The sequence below is a fragment of the Solanum pennellii genome, chromosome 1 (assembly GCF_001406875.1).
Source record: "Solanum pennellii chromosome 1, SPENNV200".
Classification (NCBI taxonomy): domain Eukaryota; kingdom Viridiplantae; phylum Streptophyta; class Magnoliopsida; order Solanales; family Solanaceae; genus Solanum; species Solanum pennellii.
Window position 1 is genome coordinate 101,231,875 of NC_028637.1, and position 18,461 is coordinate 101,250,335.

The 18,461-nt window shown below is 34.4% G+C and overlaps 4 protein-coding genes, 1 non-coding gene and 1 pseudogene across 7 annotated transcripts; 3 read left to right on the plus strand and 3 right to left on the minus strand.

The window, feature by feature from the left end:
• The first annotated feature begins 657 nt into the window (after positions 1–657).
• LOC107009709 (galactinol synthase 1) lies at positions 658–2,202 on the plus strand. The gene is made up of 3 exons (XM_015209067.2): positions 658–1,042; positions 1,126–1,413; positions 1,614–2,202. Exons 1-3 carry the CDS (start codon positions 713–715, stop codon positions 1,959–1,961), a joined length of 966 nt encoding a protein of 321 aa, XP_015064553.1. The 5' UTR covers positions 658–712; the 3' UTR covers positions 1,962–2,202.
• Positions 2,203–2,283: 81 nt separating this feature from the next.
• On the minus strand, positions 2,284–7,301 carry LOC107009717 (trafficking protein particle complex subunit 4). The gene is made up of 4 exons (XM_015209077.2): positions 7,194–7,301; positions 4,934–5,020; positions 4,689–4,857; positions 2,284–2,691 (listed from the first exon to the last, which is right to left on the minus strand). Exons 2-4 carry the CDS (start codon positions 4,991–4,993, stop codon positions 2,495–2,497), a joined length of 426 nt encoding a protein of 141 aa, XP_015064563.1. The 5' UTR covers positions 4,994–5,020; positions 7,194–7,301; the 3' UTR covers positions 2,284–2,494.
• LOC107025692 lies at positions 5,025–6,963 on the plus strand (annotated as a pseudogene).
• A 59-nt stretch (positions 7,302–7,360) lies between the features above and the next one.
• TRNAF-GAA lies at positions 7,361–7,433 on the minus strand. Its single transcript has one exon. It is a non-coding gene; the product is annotated as a tRNA-Phe (tRNA).
• Positions 7,434–8,646: 1,213 nt separating this feature from the next.
• Positions 8,647–12,094, plus strand: LOC107022294 (ABC transporter I family member 20). The gene is made up of 7 exons (XM_015222962.2): positions 8,647–8,996; positions 9,524–9,657; positions 10,123–10,242; positions 10,680–10,775; positions 10,878–11,030; positions 11,283–11,360; positions 11,585–12,094. The coding sequence occupies exons 1-7, from the start codon at positions 8,831–8,833 to the stop codon at positions 11,822–11,824; spliced, it is 987 nt and encodes a 328-aa protein (XP_015078448.1). The 5' UTR covers positions 8,647–8,830; the 3' UTR covers positions 11,825–12,094.
• A 624-nt stretch (positions 12,095–12,718) lies between these two features.
• Positions 12,719–16,122, minus strand: LOC107003338 (ADP-ribosylation factor 1). 3 transcript variants are annotated; one of them, XM_015201656.2, is made up of 7 exons: positions 15,969–16,122; positions 15,212–15,372; positions 14,154–14,224; positions 13,612–13,731; positions 13,271–13,389; positions 13,062–13,143; positions 12,719–12,984 (listed from the first exon to the last, which is right to left on the minus strand). In XM_015201656.2, the coding sequence occupies exons 2-7, from the start codon at positions 15,357–15,359 to the stop codon at positions 12,979–12,981; spliced, it is 546 nt and encodes a 181-aa protein (XP_015057142.1). In that variant the 5' UTR covers positions 15,360–15,372; positions 15,969–16,122; the 3' UTR covers positions 12,719–12,978. The 3 variants fall into 3 exon arrangements, with proteins under 3 accessions (XP_015057142.1, XP_027773454.1, XP_015057151.1); XM_027917653.1 differs by having other exon boundaries at positions 15,872–16,056; XM_015201665.1 differs by lacking the exon at positions 15,969–16,122 and adding an exon at positions 15,795–15,913.
• Between the last annotated feature and the right edge of the window lie 2,339 nt (positions 16,123–18,461).

Consider the following 18,461-nt stretch of genomic DNA (forward strand, 5'->3'; position numbering starts at 1 on the left):
TCCTTCACAATATTACGGTAAGCATTGAGTTATTATAATTGAATTTTAAATTTAAAATAATGTCAAGACAACTTTTTCACGATTTACAATTAATAAAGATTATGGACATATTTACTATTTTAGATTTTCATCATGATATTCTTAAAACGAAGCAATAGAAAAAAATATGATAAAATAGTTTATTTATAATCATATGATTAAAACCTTATTTAATTTAAATTATCAGTATTAGAATAAAATATAATGTACTATCACCTTATCGATCCAATAAAAACTTGAAAAATATGGAGATCGAAAGAAAAAATGAGAAGAAGCCGAAACCACTCACGACAAATTAAAGGATCCATACAATACATACGAACTGAGTAGAACAACACAAAACTACAAAACCTTGATATAGTTATTAGTTGAAAAAATATGACCATTTATATGAATGCCATGTGGCAACGCATAAAGAAATACACGTAGAGTAGCATGTGGCACCGCTCTCTGCCACGTGTCTGTCTACCATCACAACATTACTATTTGTTTAACTCTCAACGCTATCCGTTGCAAGTTTTTTGGTCGGTGAAAAATTTTCCGTATGACAGTATCTCACTGTCCATGCAACCGCGTTCCATGCATGTACTGCTCCTATATATGTTACACACAAATTAACCATATTCTCATACATATCATTAAAAAAAAAACTGTTAGAAAAAAAAAGATAAAAATGGCTCCAGAATTTGAAAGTGGAACAAAAAAGGCTACTACTACTCAAAAGGGTATAGAATCATCATGTGCTTATGTGACTTTCTTAGCGGGTAACGGTGATTATGTGAAAGGTGTGGTTGGTTTAGCAAAGGGATTGATAAAAGCTAAATCTATGTATCCTTTGGTTGTGGCAATTTTACCTGATGTGCCTGAGGAACACAGGATGATATTGACGAGGCACGGTTGCATAGTGAAGGAGATTGAGCCACTAGCTCCTTCATTGCAATCGTTGGATAAGTATGCACGATCTTATTACGTGCTTAACTACTCCAAACTTCGGATTTGGCAGGTAAAGTAAAGCTACTACAATTATTGCGATGATTGTGATTGTTTTTTATTGATGATTGATCGTTTTTTGGTATTGGATTGCAGTTTGTGGAGTACAGTAAGATGGTGTATTTGGATGGAGATATGCAAGTTTTTGAGAATATAGACCATCTATTTGAGCTGCCTGATAAGTATTTATACGCGGTGGCGGACTGCGTATGCGATATGTATGGGGAGTCATGTGATGAGGTTCTGCCGTGGCCCAAAGAGTTGGGGCCAAGGCCACCTGTTTACTTCAATGCAGGCATGTTTGTCTTTCAGCCAAATCTCTCCATCTATGTTCGTCTCTTGAACACACTCAAAGTTACCCCACCCACCCAATTTGCTGAACAGGTATATAATATGAAGTTATGTTTCTATCTGGTTAACAAACAAGATTGGATAACTTGGACAACAGAGTAAACAACCTGACCTGTTATATCTGGTTATAATATACTGTATAATGTATGTAACTTAATACATCAACAACATGATAGAGTTCAACTTCTATAAATTGATGGTTCATTACATTCTTATGTACATCCTCTTTGTAGGACTTTCTGAACATGTACTTTAAAGACATGTACAAGCCAATTCCTTACACATACAATATGTTGCTGGCCATGCTATGGCGCCACCCGGAGAAAATCGAGGTGAACAAGGCTAAAGCAGTTCACTACTGTTCTCCTGGGGCTAAACCGTGGAAATACACTGGGAAGGAAGAACATATGGATCGAGAGGATATCAAAATGCTAGTAAAGAAATGGTGGGACATTTATGATGACACCACACTGGATCACAAGGCGCAGGGTTCCACAGTTGAAGCAAACAGATTAAGGGAAGCAGCCTTTTCGGATTCGAACATAAGTGCTTTATATATTACTAGCCCATCAGCTGCTTAACTAAATATATGACTGGCAATGATCAACTCTTGATGTTATTAGTTGTGGAGGGTATCATGAAAAAATACTGCCACTTGTTTATTTTTTTGGCAGGTTTAGTTTGGTGGTCCAATAAGAGAGAGTTTTTGTATTATTTGCAACTTATATAGTGTGTTTGAATCTTAGTGATAATTATATAGTCTGTGAACAGATGTTGGAACAGCACTATATGGAAATTATATATACTCATGGTGTCTTTCAATCTTCTTTCCTTCATGAGTTGGTGCAGTAGCAACCAGCTAAGAGCTTCAAAAGTAGAACCAACTATAGAGATACTAGGATATTCAGGTAAGGTTAAATTCACCTTCTAGGCTTGCCATATAAATATGGAGACATGACAAGTTGGTGATTGTCCGCAAAAAATGTTATTCGGGGTTCTCAAAATTTATCTTACAAGCCATTATCTTGAAACAACAAAGAAAGAAAAATCACATTCCAGATGCATAACCGAACCTGTCAACAAAACTCTTAATGTCATGTGAATTTTTTCTAGCTCATCTCCCCAGCAAAGCAACGCGATCTTTCTGAACAGCCTGTGACAAATTTATGTCAAAGAGCTCACACCGGATTGGCATTTCCATTTCATAGAAAGGGTTCTTCAAGACGTAATCAGTGTATAATTCATAGATATACTTCAAGAGGAACTCCATATGCAGAGTTCCAGGCTCACAAACCACAAAGAATTTTGTTCCTGTAAGTACATTAAAATCAAAAGTGTAACCTCAATTGACAGCAGTGACTGAAAGGGAAAAAGAATAAGAAATATAAGGTGTAAAAATGAGCATCAACTTAAATGTTCCATGACATTCTCAACTCAGAGGCACTAGTTTTCCTGTAAAAATGAGCATCAACTTAAATGTTCCATGACATTCTCAACTCAGAGGCACTAGTTTTCCTGTAAAAATGAGCATCAACTTAAATGTTCCATGACATTCTCAACTCAGATGCACTAGTTTTCCTGAAACATTAAAGTCATGCCAAATTTTCACCAAGTGGCTTCCCATGTATTATTGGCTAGTCTTTCATCATTTCCATTGACTTATTATACAAGTGAACAACTTCCATTGTTTCTTAAAAAATGAGCACAACAGCTGCCATCTTTACCAAATATATTTTCCTGTTTTCAAATATTTCACTTCATCTCAACTTAGTATTATCCAAGGGAGCGACTTATTCCTGTGATGAGCTATAGTTTCAACACAAAAATAAAAGGAGAATATCATCTACACAAGTTAAGATATTAGCTATGTTGAAGAAATATACGATCTTCTTTGGTTATTTGTTATGGTTCACATTTATGGTAGATCTGGGGAACATGGAAAGAATGAGTTCATAATAATGTAGTCTCATTCTTTTTCTTGATCTTTCCAACTTCAACTGATCATTCTTTGGCTTGTTAGCCTTGAGGCAGACACAACAAAGCTATGGAAATTGAAAAGGCATCATGTGCAAGCCACAACTCATTATAAAACAGATCAAGCAGCTTGCTTGAGCCTAATTACTCAACACTATTTTTTATTTAAGAACGAATATTATTAGCCCCTATAACTTATAGGCTATAACCAATCAAAAAGAAGAATACTATTAGCCTATATCTTTACATCGTTACATCTAGCCTGTATTTGTCTGCCCTTTCACTTGTGATGCCCATTGGACTTGTGTATGTAGTAAAGAACTTTAACAGATTCAGCAAATCTCTTAACCAGTAGTATCAAGATAGAAACTACGAGTCAGCATCCTTTAACAAAGCTCCAGAGAAAATATAAATTATTACCAGAGTTAGATTATTAAAGATCCATGAACGTACTTAGATTTGAAAAACAATTCACAATACTGGAACAAACAAAAGAACACAAATTCCTTCTGACTAAGTTATGCCAAATATTTGGGGATCACCACATGCCTTTTAGAAGTCTCTTTGTCCAAAATTTACATGATGTTTCCCATATATACCTGGGAGCTGTTTTGTGCAACAAGATCCTGTGTAGATTCGCTTTAACAGGCCAAGTTTAGTTTCATCTATCATTTAATCTCAAATGTCTTGAAATTGCCACACTGGTGCATAAAATCTCAAGAAGCTGTTATGAGATCCTGATCGATTTCTAAGACTGTTAGCGCACATCACATCAGTGCGGAGATGATCTAAGCCCTCCATACCCAGTCTGTCAGAAAGGTTTAGATTCTACTTGATTTTCATCCTCTAGTCTCTTAAACCACAATTCTAGCTTTTCTGACTAAAGAACTGGAGATTTCTTTGACCCGCGATTAAAATTGGAGGTAATTAAACAAAGAAAAATAACTGAAATGGAGATGCATGAGCCACTTAAAGATACAGCACTATATTTCTTGACATAGAAGTCGCATACAGAACCTCAGCAGGAAATCATTATTCATGTTGAGCTCATATTGTGCTTACTTGATTAAGCCTAGAGTACCATTTGGGTTACATTTTCCCCCTTTCCAGCATATGGACTAAATTCTTATAACTTCTGGGGCAAGGATTTAAGATTTAAGTTTGTAACCTTGTTGCTACTGAGTAAGCTTTAGTTCCATTCAATCTTATAAGTGAACATTTACAACACAACATACATGATAAAAGATGTCAAAAACTAATAAAAATCTCAAAAAGAAAAAGACGCTTTTCAAAAGTAAATCAGATGAAGACAATGGTGGAGATGTAAGAATTACCAGTAAGAGATTGGAAGCAATGGAGATCAAACGTATCAGCTTGAAGGAGTTCGATACCAGCGCAACCATTAACTGGGGACAACTGCTGAGAGATAGCGTGCATAGAATGCCACAGACTAGCCAATCTCAAACTATCATTTGTGTCCATTTTTCCAGCAGAACCATAATCCTAAGGAATCTTACACACCCATTAAAACCACAAAATAAAACGACTTAAGCTGAAAAGTGTTGGAATTTGAATTCACCTTGCAGAAGATAAGCCCTCCTGATTTATTGATGATGTAAAGGCTGTAAATAGCTGCCATTTATATTGAATCCTTCTGTTTCTTGATCTGAATGAATTCAATTTACAATTTCAGTAATTTTTTGGGATGTTTGACCAACTGAAGAAGAATTGCTTAAAAAGCTACCCTCACTTGAAGAAATTACGACAGATGAAGTCAGGGAATTATCAGCTTCTCAGCATAGGTATCTAGATATTTGATCAGGTGAGCTTTATAATACAAGCATAGAAATTGAAGACAAGTATCTTGATTTGCTGGCACAAGCAGAACTTAATCTGAACAAGAAACAATGGGCAATTGGACCTATTCTGCCTACTAAACTCGATCATATCTCAAATAGGAACGATATATGATTGGAGTGGCTTAACAAACAACCTCCAAGCTCAGAGCTTTATATATCTTTTGGGACAACAACATCAATTTCCGATAGAAAAATCAAGGAGCTCGCCATGGGATTAGAACTAAGCAAACAGAAGTTCATATGAGTGTTGAGAGATGCCAATAGAGGAGATATCTTTACCGGGGAAGATAGAAGGGTAGAGCTTCCAGAAGGGTTGGAGGAGAGATTAAAAGATGAAGGCTTAGCGTAACAGAATGGGCACCACAACCAGAATCTTGGCTCGTACATCCACAGGCGGGTTCATGAGTCACTGTGGATGGAATTCTTGTATAGCGAGTATTACTATGGAAGTGCCTATAGCTGCTTGGACTATGCATTCTGACCAACCAAGAAATGGTTTCTTGGTGACGGAAATGTTGAAAATAGGCCTGATTGTGAGGGAGTAGGAGAAACGCGAGGAGCTAGTAAGTGCATCCATTATTTAGAACGTTGTGAGGAAGTTGATGGCATCAGAAGAAGGTGATGTAATTAGGAAAAGAGCAGAAGAAATGGAAGAAGCCTTACAGCGCACTACAGAGTTGGAAACTTTCATCACGCATATCACAAGATCGACTTGTTTTTCACAAGAATTTTCAAGGATTTCGGTTACTTCTCATATTCATTTAAGTTAACCTGTCACTTATCTGGAACTTTTAAGTGAGATGATTGCTTTGTAATCCTCTCTTGACATATAACTAGCCAGACTACAGGGTTTTATCCATATGTACATTAGACTGTTTTATCACAAAAGACTTTGTTCATAGATTCCTATGTCCTTCGAAAGGTTTTCTACGAAACAGTTTTGATACTTGTCCTCTAAAACTTCTTAGGAACACACATGGTCAAATTTTTAACCAATATGCTTGAACTTGTAATATTGCTAGAATCCTTTTACATATATGTTGCAGAATTGCACCCTTTCTTTGAGGTAGTATAATTTCTTAGACATATGAAGCAGAGTGTGTTACAAAATGTCAAAATCATATTAAAGAACCACACTTGACAAAATAAGGTACTCCTTGAGACCAAAAAGATGTATGTTTTCTGCTATTCTGTAATACTGGAGCATTACAAGATCATTTAAGAAAGTTTTGGCATGAACTTGTATGAACTGAAAACAGAAATTGCGAACAAGTATTCAAAGAACTTGAAAATAGTGTTGGAGGTGTTACATGCTTCTTTCTGCACTGTTGACTTATGAGACTTGTGTTATGATTACCAAATGGTTTCAAATGCTTAAACTTCTTGTCTTTTAATATATGAATTGGTTCGCCTACTGGATTAGGGTATAGATGTCATCACGACTTAGATAAAATAATAGTATTATTAGGTATCATTTGGTTGGAAACTGGGATAACTTATCCCATCACCGTGGTATAAATGGTGGGATAAGTTATCTAAAATATGGCCACCAAAGAAAACACCAAAATTTTCTTGATCCGAATGAATTCAATTTTCTGAAAAACATACAGAATATTGCACTTCTATACCAATTTCCGAAAAGAAGTAACAACAACAAACCCAGTAAAGAAGTAAAAAGAACGTTCTTGATCTCTAGCAAGAAAAGATTACAGCCAATTTTTCCTGGATACAAAGAACACAAAAAAAAAAACACAACAATGACAACAACTACCTACTATGCCTCTAACCCTAGTTAGTTGGTTTGTTATAAGACTCGTTAAAAGGCAAGAAAGAACATACGCATATCAAAAAAACAGGAAAGAATTGTTACTGATCTCTGATTTTAACGAGTTGATCTAAGTTAGATTGAGTAGACAAGTTGATGTGAGGGGTAAAAATATTCAAACCCTAATTAGACAGGCAGAGATGAGGAGAGTATACCTGAATTCAGATGCAAATTCGGGCAGTCCAAGCTCTGTACGGAGGAGGATGGACAAAAAGGAAAAGAGAGAAATAATTTTGCATAAATAGAGTTTGGGAATGAAAAAGATATTAATAAAAAAAACTAAAAAGAAAAAGTTATTTATTAATGTATATATAAAATATAATGCGGTGAACGTGGATCGAACACGTGACCTTCAGATCTTCAGTCTGACGCTCTCCCAACTGAGCTATCCCCGCTTTGCGATATATTTAAGAAAATTAACTATATTAAATCATTAACATGAGAATTATTTTTGTTTAAACAAACTTATTTTATTTTGTTTTTACCGAACAATGTTTCTCTTATTTGGTCAGTAATTAGGGCCATGGTTGATAAAAGGTTTGGTTTTGTCATTTTTTTTAATTTATATTTTCGTAAGAGACTTAATTTTTATATCAAAGAAATTTGAAATAAATATTAAATTTTTTCAATTTGTAGTGATTATAAGAGATCATTTTTACCTTTTAGAAGAAGAAAATTAGATTTACTCGACTGGATTGTCATGTTCTCACTTATACTATTCTAGTACAATTATAAAGAGTTATGCAAAAATAAAAATAAAGAAAGCAGTCATTGATTTTATGGAGCTTGTGGGAAGTCAGAGTAATTAATGTTGGAATAATAAATAAAATTGTGAAAGCTATCACTTTGTACCATGCGAAGAAAGAGTTTAAGGAATGGAGGAGTGTCAATTTAGGAATCGAGACTATTGTTGTTGCTGCAAAAATGATTACTAAATGGGAACGAGTGATCTCTGCTTGACATAATTAAATGTAATATTGATGCAGCCTTACGATATCAACTATTAGTTGGCGGGGATAGACATGATGTTACGCGATCATTTGATCAATTTATTGCTGGAAAAATTTGTTTCTTGGTTGTGTGGCTAGCCCGTTGTTAGCCGAGATCACAGGGTGCGTGAAACTCTAGTTGGCTAAAGAAACGGTTCATTAGGAACGAAATTAGTAGTGGGAAGTGATAAGCTATTTGTGAAGCAAGCTCCGGAAGAAATTAAGTGAATTACTCTTATTTTGATTCTTTATTTTTTAATCGTAAAACTCTTATCAAAGAGTTGTCTTTTCTTTCTTTGTTCGGTTGTTAAGAAATCAACAATCATATTGCTCATTGTCTTGCTAAAACATCTGTTTCTATATCTGGTTCGATGGAGTGGGATACTAACCATTCATCTCTCATTATCGATATACTCATTTTCATTTGAATATGACGAAAGAACAATTTTTAAAAAATTAGAAGTGGATTTATGATTTCAAAATAAAAAAATTATTACCTATTAACTAAGATAAAATAGTATAAATCTATAATCAACATTTTAAAGAAAATAAAGACATAAAAGAAAAAAGCTTCCAACGGTGCAATTAAATAAAGGCCATTGAATTTCTGCCGCCCGTCGGCGAGTTGCGAGTATGGTTGTTGGAAGGGAAAGTATATATACGTGGAAAATAAGCAAAGAACGTGGCCATGGCTGAATCTTGTATCTTTGCATAATTAATTTGTACTTGCTATAATAATCTGTCTCACAAGCTGAATTTGTACTATACTTCTCTGCCGCATTTCATCGAACAGTTGAAAGATTATGGCGGTGAAGGACAAAAAGCCATCAGTAGAGATCAACAATCTCAAGTTCACCTATCCTGGTATAGATGGACATCCGCCTCCCGGATCTACCCCTTTGATAGATGATTTCAACCTTACCCTTTATCCTGGTGATCGATGCCTTCTTGTCGGATCTAATGGCGCAGGTTCTAATTCTATTTCCATTCCGCACATTGAAAATTTGAATTACTCTCTTTAGTATAATCAAGAATTCTAAAGGGGTTGTTTTAAACTTGTTTCTCGTTCCTGCTATCCCCAATTCCGAATTTTTAGGGTGCCTTTTGGCTTTGGTGTTGACGAAATTGTCTTTTCGTGGAAAAGAAGTTGTTTTTTTAATGATGTTTCCACCATTTGATAAGATATAGAAGGTGTGCTAACCCAGGATAATTGTATAATGTACATGATAAGGTACAAGGATAGTGTTTTGAGATATTCTTTTTTAGTGTTAAAGGTTGACAACAATGTTTAGATGTCTGTTGTGGTGAGTAAGAATTGTCATATTTGTACAGAAAAATGAGTTGCCTTCATAAAGGGAGAGGATGTCATCTTGCTTATTTTGCTAGAAAATTGTAGAAAACATAGCCAACCAAACACTGTATAAACATTTTTTGCCCTAAGGCATTCCCTTAATAGGAGGTTTTATTGAGATCTGAGAGACATGTTCTTTTGATAGGGAAGACTACAATCCTGAAGATATTGGGAGGAAAGCATATGGTAGAACCAGACATGGTCAGAGTGCTTGGAAGATCTGCATTTCATGACACTGCTTTGACGGCTTCTGGAGACCTCAGTTATCTTGGTGGAGAGGTGTCTCTTCTCTTGCTTTGCTCCTTCACTATCTCTTCATAGTTTATTATATTTTGAGGACTGTTACCTTATTTAGTTTGTTAATTGCATGTCTTGGAACTTGGTAGTGTCATCTTATGTAACAATTCAATAAATTCCAGCAGCACTAAGTGCTCTTCTGTTATGTTTAACTAAAGGTTAAGTTCTTGCTTAGTTGGAGTTCTATTTGGAATCAGCTTTAAAATTCAATCTCTGTAACATGGCTCTCATTTATTTGTTGCTAGTTTCTACATGTAATATGGTACTTCTCAAGAAGATTTTAGTTATAGAAGTACTATGCTATGACAGTGCTAACATCTTGTTTACGCTTGATTAAACCTGTTTCCTGAAATGACAAACATGCGACATCTTTTAAATGAACTTGTGAATTTGGAAATTGATTACCGAAGTAGAAAACTAAGTTCTGCTGTGCTATCTGTTTTGCAGTGGAGGAGGGAAGTTGCGTTTGCTGGATTTGAGGTGCCTATCCAAATGGATGTTTCTGCTGAGAAAATGATTTTTGGGGTTCCAGGAACTGATCCACAAAGACGAGACGAACTAATTAAGGTACAGATAAAACTGAGCAATTGTTATATGCTTGAAATTCTAGAAAGTCCCATGGGCAACTCAAAAAGAATGTAACATATATTCTGCTAGTGTTTGATGTAAACTTATAAAGGTATAGACGACCATATGCTAAAGCCTGGAAATATTATCTCTCTTATTCTTCTTACTAATTTACCAGGCTTAATCAGAATTCTGTCTCTCATGACAAGTAGGAGTGCTCTAAATTTGTACCATGATAAAAATTGCTAATGGGAATAAATCAATACACACAAACATGCACGGCAAACTACGGAAGGAAGTTTAAACCTCTTAACCTTTTCGGGCGGGTGTTACCTTTTACAGTAAATTATCTTCGATAAAAGCTGATTGTGGTGAACTCATTTATGCAAACAACTAAATCAGCATATGTTAATATTCTTAATCTTATGTTTATGAAGGTTCTTGGTATCGATCTGTCCTGGAGAATGCACAGATCATCCGATGGGCAAAGAAGAAGAGTGCAGATATGTATGGGTCTTCTGAAACCATTCAAGGTATATCTGTAAATACCTTCACCAAGTGAAAAGCATTATCTTTTAACTGTTACAGATTACTTGAAGAAAATGTTGACACAAGATAGAACCCTGCTTGTCTAGGTACTACTTCTCGATGAGATAACAGTTGATCTAGATGTTCTTGCAAGGGCTGATCTTTTGAAATTTCTGATCAAAGAATGTGAAGAGCGAGGCGCTACAATAATTTATGCAACACACATTTTTGATGGTCTTGAGAATTGGCCTTCTCATTTAGTAAGAGCTGATCTTACTTACCTCTTGCTTTATCTTTGGATCTTGAGATAAATACCTATTAGAAGGTCTGAGACAACCCAATTGAAGTAATTTTTAGAAATTGAGAATCAGAACATGCATAACCCAATATCATCATACTTACATCCCTTTTCAAGTTTGCATTTGTTCCTTTGAAGGATTCCTCGAAAAGTTAAGGATTAGCTTCTTAAAAAATTAACAAACTGATGGTTAGAATAATTGTTTTATTTGCAGATTTATGTGGCTCATGGGAAGCTGCAATTAGCAATGCCAATGGATAGGGTGAAGCAGATCAGCAATTTATCACTAATGGTAAGTTCTGGTGTATTAAGAAAATGTGAAATCCAAAATAGAACCTCATTCGGGTTTTCTTTGAAACTCAAACATGTTTCCTCTCATACTCTTAGCTAGAGGTCCACATCGATAGATGATCTGATTTTATCTAATACCTGGACATTATGACTGAATCATATGATATATACTGTGGCAATTTATCTCATTTGGACTTTGCATGGTTGTTCTACCTGGATATACAGAGGACAGTAGAGAGATGGCTGAGGAAAGAAAGAGACGAGGAGAGGCAACGAAGGAAAGAGAGGAAGGCAAAGGGCCTTCCTGAATATGAAAAACAAGTTGAGGGCACTCGAGTGGTAGGGGGAGATCCAGGTCGTGCTGCTGGTCGTCCATTAAACAATGGTTGGGCTGGTGGAACACTACATTCTACTATTGCGGGCGAAGAAAATTTTTTCTTAAGCTCAAACCGTGTTCTAAGATAAAGAGAACCGATGCACACTTCTTTGGAACTGGTGTCAACGTACTTTACCATTTCATTCTTTCTGGTCAGATAACCATGAAACTAGGACTAATAAAGTTTTAAATTTGTAGATTAGAATTATTTCTGTTTATTTGGTTTGTATACGTATCTCCTATTTTCTATATGCTCTTGTTGGGACTAAAAAGTTGGTGTAATCTCACAAATTGAATAGGTTAAATTGTTGTAAACACATTGCGAGCCCAAATGTTTTTCCAAGTTGTGATTGAATTCATATCATGCTTCTATAGAACATCTGTACGATTTTGTGTTAATTACGAGCAAGTCGACCAAAAGTTTGAATTATGGAGAAGAATGAGTATTAAGGATAATTTAAGACACAACTCATATAAAAGTAAAATGAAGTAAGCGGGGGATTAGATTAAATTATAGAGTATAAATGCTAACAATGGGAAGTTTTAGGAAGGTGTTGTGCTATTGCTAGAATCCTACCAAAGTGGAAGACAAGCTTTCTATGCTATTGATATATGAGGGTAAATATGATGGCCAAAATATATACACAATCAAGAGTACAACAACAACAAAAATGAGGTTACACTGGATGATTTGATGGGTAAGTGCACAAGTAATGTCATACGATTATTCAGAGTCGAACTAATTCAGGTTGACGGCAGATCAGACACTAGCAGTTTCGTGTTTGTTAAAGTTATATCAGATGCTCAGAAAGCTTAGACATTATTGAACGTCATTTGTTATAGAGTTAGACTTTGCAAGGCCTATACTTAACCAAACAAAAAGTTCCAACTGAAATTTTGGTTAGTTGAGATAGCACAAGATATAGTAAAGACCTGCTCACCATCAGTATAGAAAAGCTTCACTAACTAAAACATACGAACACTGGGCGAGAACATCAAGTCTTTAGTTAAAACAAAATGCCAAAAGCAGAGTCATTGAGAATATGTAAACCCAGAGTATAAAATATTACATGAATTCAACTAAAGTTACTGTAAAGCAACATTCTTTTAAAGAAAGGAAAATGTACTGAAAAAAAAAATAATACTGATAAGTGGATCCATCTCGCATGGTGCACAAGTGTTCTAGACATTGTTGAAGTCTATATTGACAAAAATATAGCTGCAAAAATCTTGGATCTCATGTTCAACCCTGCAAAAACAAGGTCATTGGATGATTAGAGCAAATTTAAGAATCAAATTAAAGCTAATCTGATAATGGCTCCATACCTTGTTTGCAATGTTGTTTGAGAGCCAGTCAAGCCCCTCATACAACCCTTCTCCAGAGGTAGCACATGTGCTCTGAATGTACCTGTTATAGAAAGTCATAGATTCAGCATTTGGTAGCACATACAAGCCCTATCAATCTCCAGCACCATGCTAAATAAGCACATATACTTGAACATCTTACAAATAAGGTAACACAAAATAGTACATACCAGTGACGCTGACGGAGGGAGTGCAAACCAAGCTTGTCGGTAATCTCAGCAGCATTCATAGCATTTGGAAGATCTTGCTTGTTGGCAAACACAAGCAGCACAGCATCCCTCAGTTCATCCTATGCATAAATTGCAAAATTCATTCAAAATAAAGTATGAGTGAAAGGAACCAACTCCAAGATGCTAACTAAGAACAGAAAGTTGCTATACAGATCATTTCAGACTTTCAAGTGCCCCACGGGCCCATTTCCGGATGTATCTTGTGTATGCACCACCAGACATGGGCCTCCCCAAGACACAATATAATCTTAAATGAAAGAACGAGGGTGCGTGCTGCATACCTCATTCAACATGCGATGCAGCTCATCCCTAGCCTCAACAACACGATCACGATCATTACTATCAACCACAAAGATAAGTCCTTGTGTGTTTTGGAAGTAATGCCTCCACAATGGTCTGATCTGGAAGTGCAAGAAAATTGACAAGGAACAACAGAGGACAATAAGTATGTCAATATCCGAAAGACATGCCATACAAGTCATTGCATATCTGCAGATTTTAGATAACTATGTACTTGATAGCAGCAGAGCACGCTACATTTAGAATGATACAGAACAAAATATCATATCTTGGTTTTATATTTCTGTTATTCTGGTGATTATGAACATTTAGTGAAAAATTAGAAAAATAAGCATGATGAATCTGAAATACTAGTAAGAGAAAGAAAATATAATTCCAAAACCACAAATGCTCTTTCTATAACTTGCAAGTTTAAGTAAGGTTAGTGTGAAGTCAGCCAAACTCAAAGTAGAAGAACTTGCAATCATCTTCTCATATCAGATACTGAAAAGAGCATAGCACTTTGGTTTAAGACACTAAGTACCTTGTCCTGACCCCCGACATCCCAGACAGTGAAGCTTATGTTCTTGTATTCAACGGTCTCCACATTGAATCCTGATAAACAAAGAGTTGTTGCAAATAACATTAAGAGCAGTAGCTTGAATCACTCCAAATAAGACAGACGTGTCAGCAGAACAACCATGCTGCTAAAAAAAGAGGACATAATTGTGGTGCATAGCTGTTTGCAGCAGCAATTGCATCTAGATTATTAAATATATAATGAAACAGAACATCAGACGTCTTGAAGGGTTTCTTATATATTACTACATGCTGAAGATGGAAGTTTGGCATGCTCTGAATCATCAACAAATATTCGGTAAATCTCTTAAATATATAGTTTGCTGAAGAAAATGACCAACGAAACCTTATGACCAAGTGTTTTCTATGTCGCTGTTTGAAGTTAAGCTCTCTTTACAGTTTTAAAACTGGTCATAGAAGGTTATCCCTGCAGTTAGACGGTGCGATTTTGATTTGCCACTAGGTTCTAGTGAGATAATGTCAGTCTGCAGAAAGAAGGAATGCTAGCAAGTATATTGCTGAAGAATCAGTTAGATTTGTATTTTTCTGGGGTCATAGTTGATAGCTTCTGTTTAAAGTAATAAATTTTTCTGACAACAAAATAGTTTTGATTGGTGGCTTGTCTGGTTTGGAATTTAATTGGTGGTTAAAATCAATGTGTTCAACAAGCTCTACTACTATATAGTATTCCATTGGAGACTACTGCAGAAACTCTGCAATACTATGATCGGGCAACGGATGTTGTGGGGATGGCGTGTGTCTTGTACATGACTTCCATTGTTCATATCAAAAGTGTGTAATGGAGGGATGAAGCCAGCTCACTTACGAAATTCTAAGGATGATTTGTGTTCACGTGGGTACTTCAGGATACTTAAGGGTGTAGCTTAAATTGTGTGTTTTATATATAGATGTTTAGGCAGAAACTACTCATAACAAAAACACAATGACAGTGATACGACAATAGCGATATATCAGTCCTGCAAGCAATAAAACATGTATAGTACAACACACAAGATAAATTACCAATGGTAGGAATAGTGGTAACAATCTCTCCCAGCTTGAGCTTGTACAATATGGTGGTTTTACCAGCTGCATCAAGACCAACCATCAGAATACGCATCTCCTTCTTGGCAAACAGCCGGCTGAAAAGCTTCCCGAATGATAAACCCATCTTTTTTCAATGCCTGTCAGGACCAAAATTAAGATTCAAATTACCACACAAATTCACCCGTTAAGCTTAAGCCAACAGATTAGGTTACATAAATGCACAATCATGAACAAAATTATGATCTCAAGCCAACAAAAATCCAAATTATGGTGTCTGATCTTCAGGCTTCATTTTCGATGCATTAGATGTATCAAAAAAAACAACTGTTGGATCCTTTTCAAAAGATCTCATCATAAATTTCAATTATCCATGAGAGATCCATCGTAACAGGTTTAAAAATCGAGAGAATCGAGGACCAATCAGATCCTGCTTACTAACATAACTAATAAAAATTCGGATCCAGAAGAAGAAGAACCCAAATCAAAATCCAAAAAGAAAGAAGAACCCAAATCAAAAAAGCATACATAAAAATACAAGAAATCAAAGAAAGATGAAAACTTTATCAAATTCCCAGATCTAAAAGGCCAAATTCCAGATCTCCAATTCAGTAAACTTTTCAATGAAGAAAGAGATACATAAACTTTGTCAAAATCAATTGTTATGAACCAAATCGACGTGTGTGTGTGTGTGTGAAAGAGAGATGTAATTCAACGGGGGAAAGAGAGATCTTACAATGATGAAGAAGGAATCAAAGAGAGAGAGAGAGAGAGGGCAGTAGATCTAGAAAAAGACTGCCCTTTGTATAATTGACAAGAAATGGGAACCTTTGGATGTTCTCTTGTTGTTTTAGAAGCCTCTAATATTTTAATGTCAACCCTATTATTAAATTGTCACAATTTTTGAATTTTCAAATACTCTATTTAGGGAATTTGATTCTTTTACTAACGTAAATAATAAAGTTGGTGTAATATTATAAATTGAATAGGTTAAAATTGTTGTAAACACATTGTGACCCCAAATGTTTTCCTAAGTTGTGATTCTTCATGGTTTTATGGAACACAAAATTCCCAAGAAATTCAACCAAGAGATTGAACTATGGAGAAGAATGAAGAATGGGCATTAAGGATAAGCATAAGTAAAAACAGAACATATATATTTTGCGTGACAAATATATATATATATATATATATATATAAAAATAAGCTAATTACTTGAGATTAGATTAGCTTATTTTCTTATTTCATAATATAAATTTTTTCTTTTTTTTCTAAATAATTATTTTATATAATTTTCATGTTTATTTTTTAAAATTTTTTATTTAGTATAAAAATTATATTTTATTTTAAATTTTTAAATAACATAAATTGCAAGAAAATATTATATAATGTACAAATTAATGAACAGATTCATATAAAAGCGAAATATAATTATATAGACACTCAACTTTCAAAATTATTATGTAGCTCCATAAATGTTCTATTAATGCATTATGTAGTTCAAAATGAGTATTTTTTCTTAACTTTTATGTCTAGCTAAAAAATTATTCAAATCGGAGATTTTTATCTACCATCATACCATAATTTTTTTTCTGATTAGTGTTAAATATGAAAAATCGACCTACCGAATTATTAAATTATTATTATGATAAATTAATTGTTATGTTATGTATTGTATTATGTTTATATTTAAATTATTATGTTATGTATGTAATTATAAATTAAAGTTTTCATCTTATCATTTTAATTTTGTTCATTCTTTATAGTGAAAATTAATAATAAAATAAAATTATATTATTGACTAAAATTAGAAGAAAAAAAATCAAAATATTTTAATTTGGGATGAAAGTAATATATATAAATAATCTATTTTTAAAAATATTATGTTACATTTAAAAATAATTATGAATATTAGATATTTAATCAATGATATTATATGTAAAATAATATGTTAATTAGAAAGTAATAATAAAATATTAAAAAAGTGAAAACTTTCTAAAAATGAAGAGTAGAGTCTAAAATAGAGGGGGTTGGGGTGTCCATTCTCTATTTCATGCGGATTGCTTTAACAGGAGCTTTCCTACTATTGATTCGTCTGCAGGTGGAGATCCAACCTCTCACCAACTAGGTAAAAGGAAGTAGCCAACTGATTAAACTAGTAAAATCCCCCCACAAGTCGGATTTAGAAGACTAAAAAAATACTCCTATTAAATAACATTTGGCTTAAATCATATGAAACCCTTCAAAGTTGTTCGCATACTTCACTTAGACAACTATAGAATATCCCTATTGAACGCATCAATGGTTCAAAAGTCATGTCTATTTGACACAAAATGCTGACATGTTAATAAACGTGTGATTTACTCTTTTTACGCGCGTAAAGGTACCAAAATATTTTTTTATTATTAACTTTTACACCAAAATTAATATTTTTTTAAAAAGGAAATAATTAAAAAAAAAAAGGAAGAAAGAGTTGTCTTCTTCCACTGCATCCCAATATTCCCTAATGTATAATTATGCTCGATTCCTCATCCACCATTTTCATCAATTTTGTTATGCACAGGCACAACCCACCCCATTCCCTGCCCCTCTCTCTTTCTCTCACACTTTATGGTTCTTCTCTTGCTTTTTTTCTTTTTTCTTATGTAGATCTATGTCTCAAATATTGATCCGGCGAATTATTTGTTATCAAAAAATGTTATGATCATAATCATTCCACAACCAAAGCCACAAAGGTGATGCAATGCTTATGCCGATGAAAGGAATAAAAATGAATGAAGGAGAAGAAAGAGGTAAGGCGATGATTTGTTGGCGTCGTAATTGCTACCGGCGCCGGTTAAGAGGAAATGGGTTTGGCGGGGGGTTAAAGAAAAAAAATATAAAATTATTTCTAAATTATTAAATAGAGCTTTTTAAAAAAATTGAACTCAAATCACGTGTCATCATTTTATTGGTTGGTAGTTTTTTGGAAAATTCTTTTTATTTCTTTTTAGTTAGTAAATAAACCAAAATAGTTATTTTTTAGAATATCATTTTTTAATTGATTTTTGGATTCAAATGCCATGTGTCATCATTTAATTCATTAATTTGCCATGTTACTACCATGTCATAGCGAGTGCGGTACACACACACATCTCATATATTTTGCTGATTGTCAAAAATTGTCAAATAGATATCAATTTTAAGGGGTATAGGTATTCCATAGATACAAGCCCTAGTTGAGATGTCT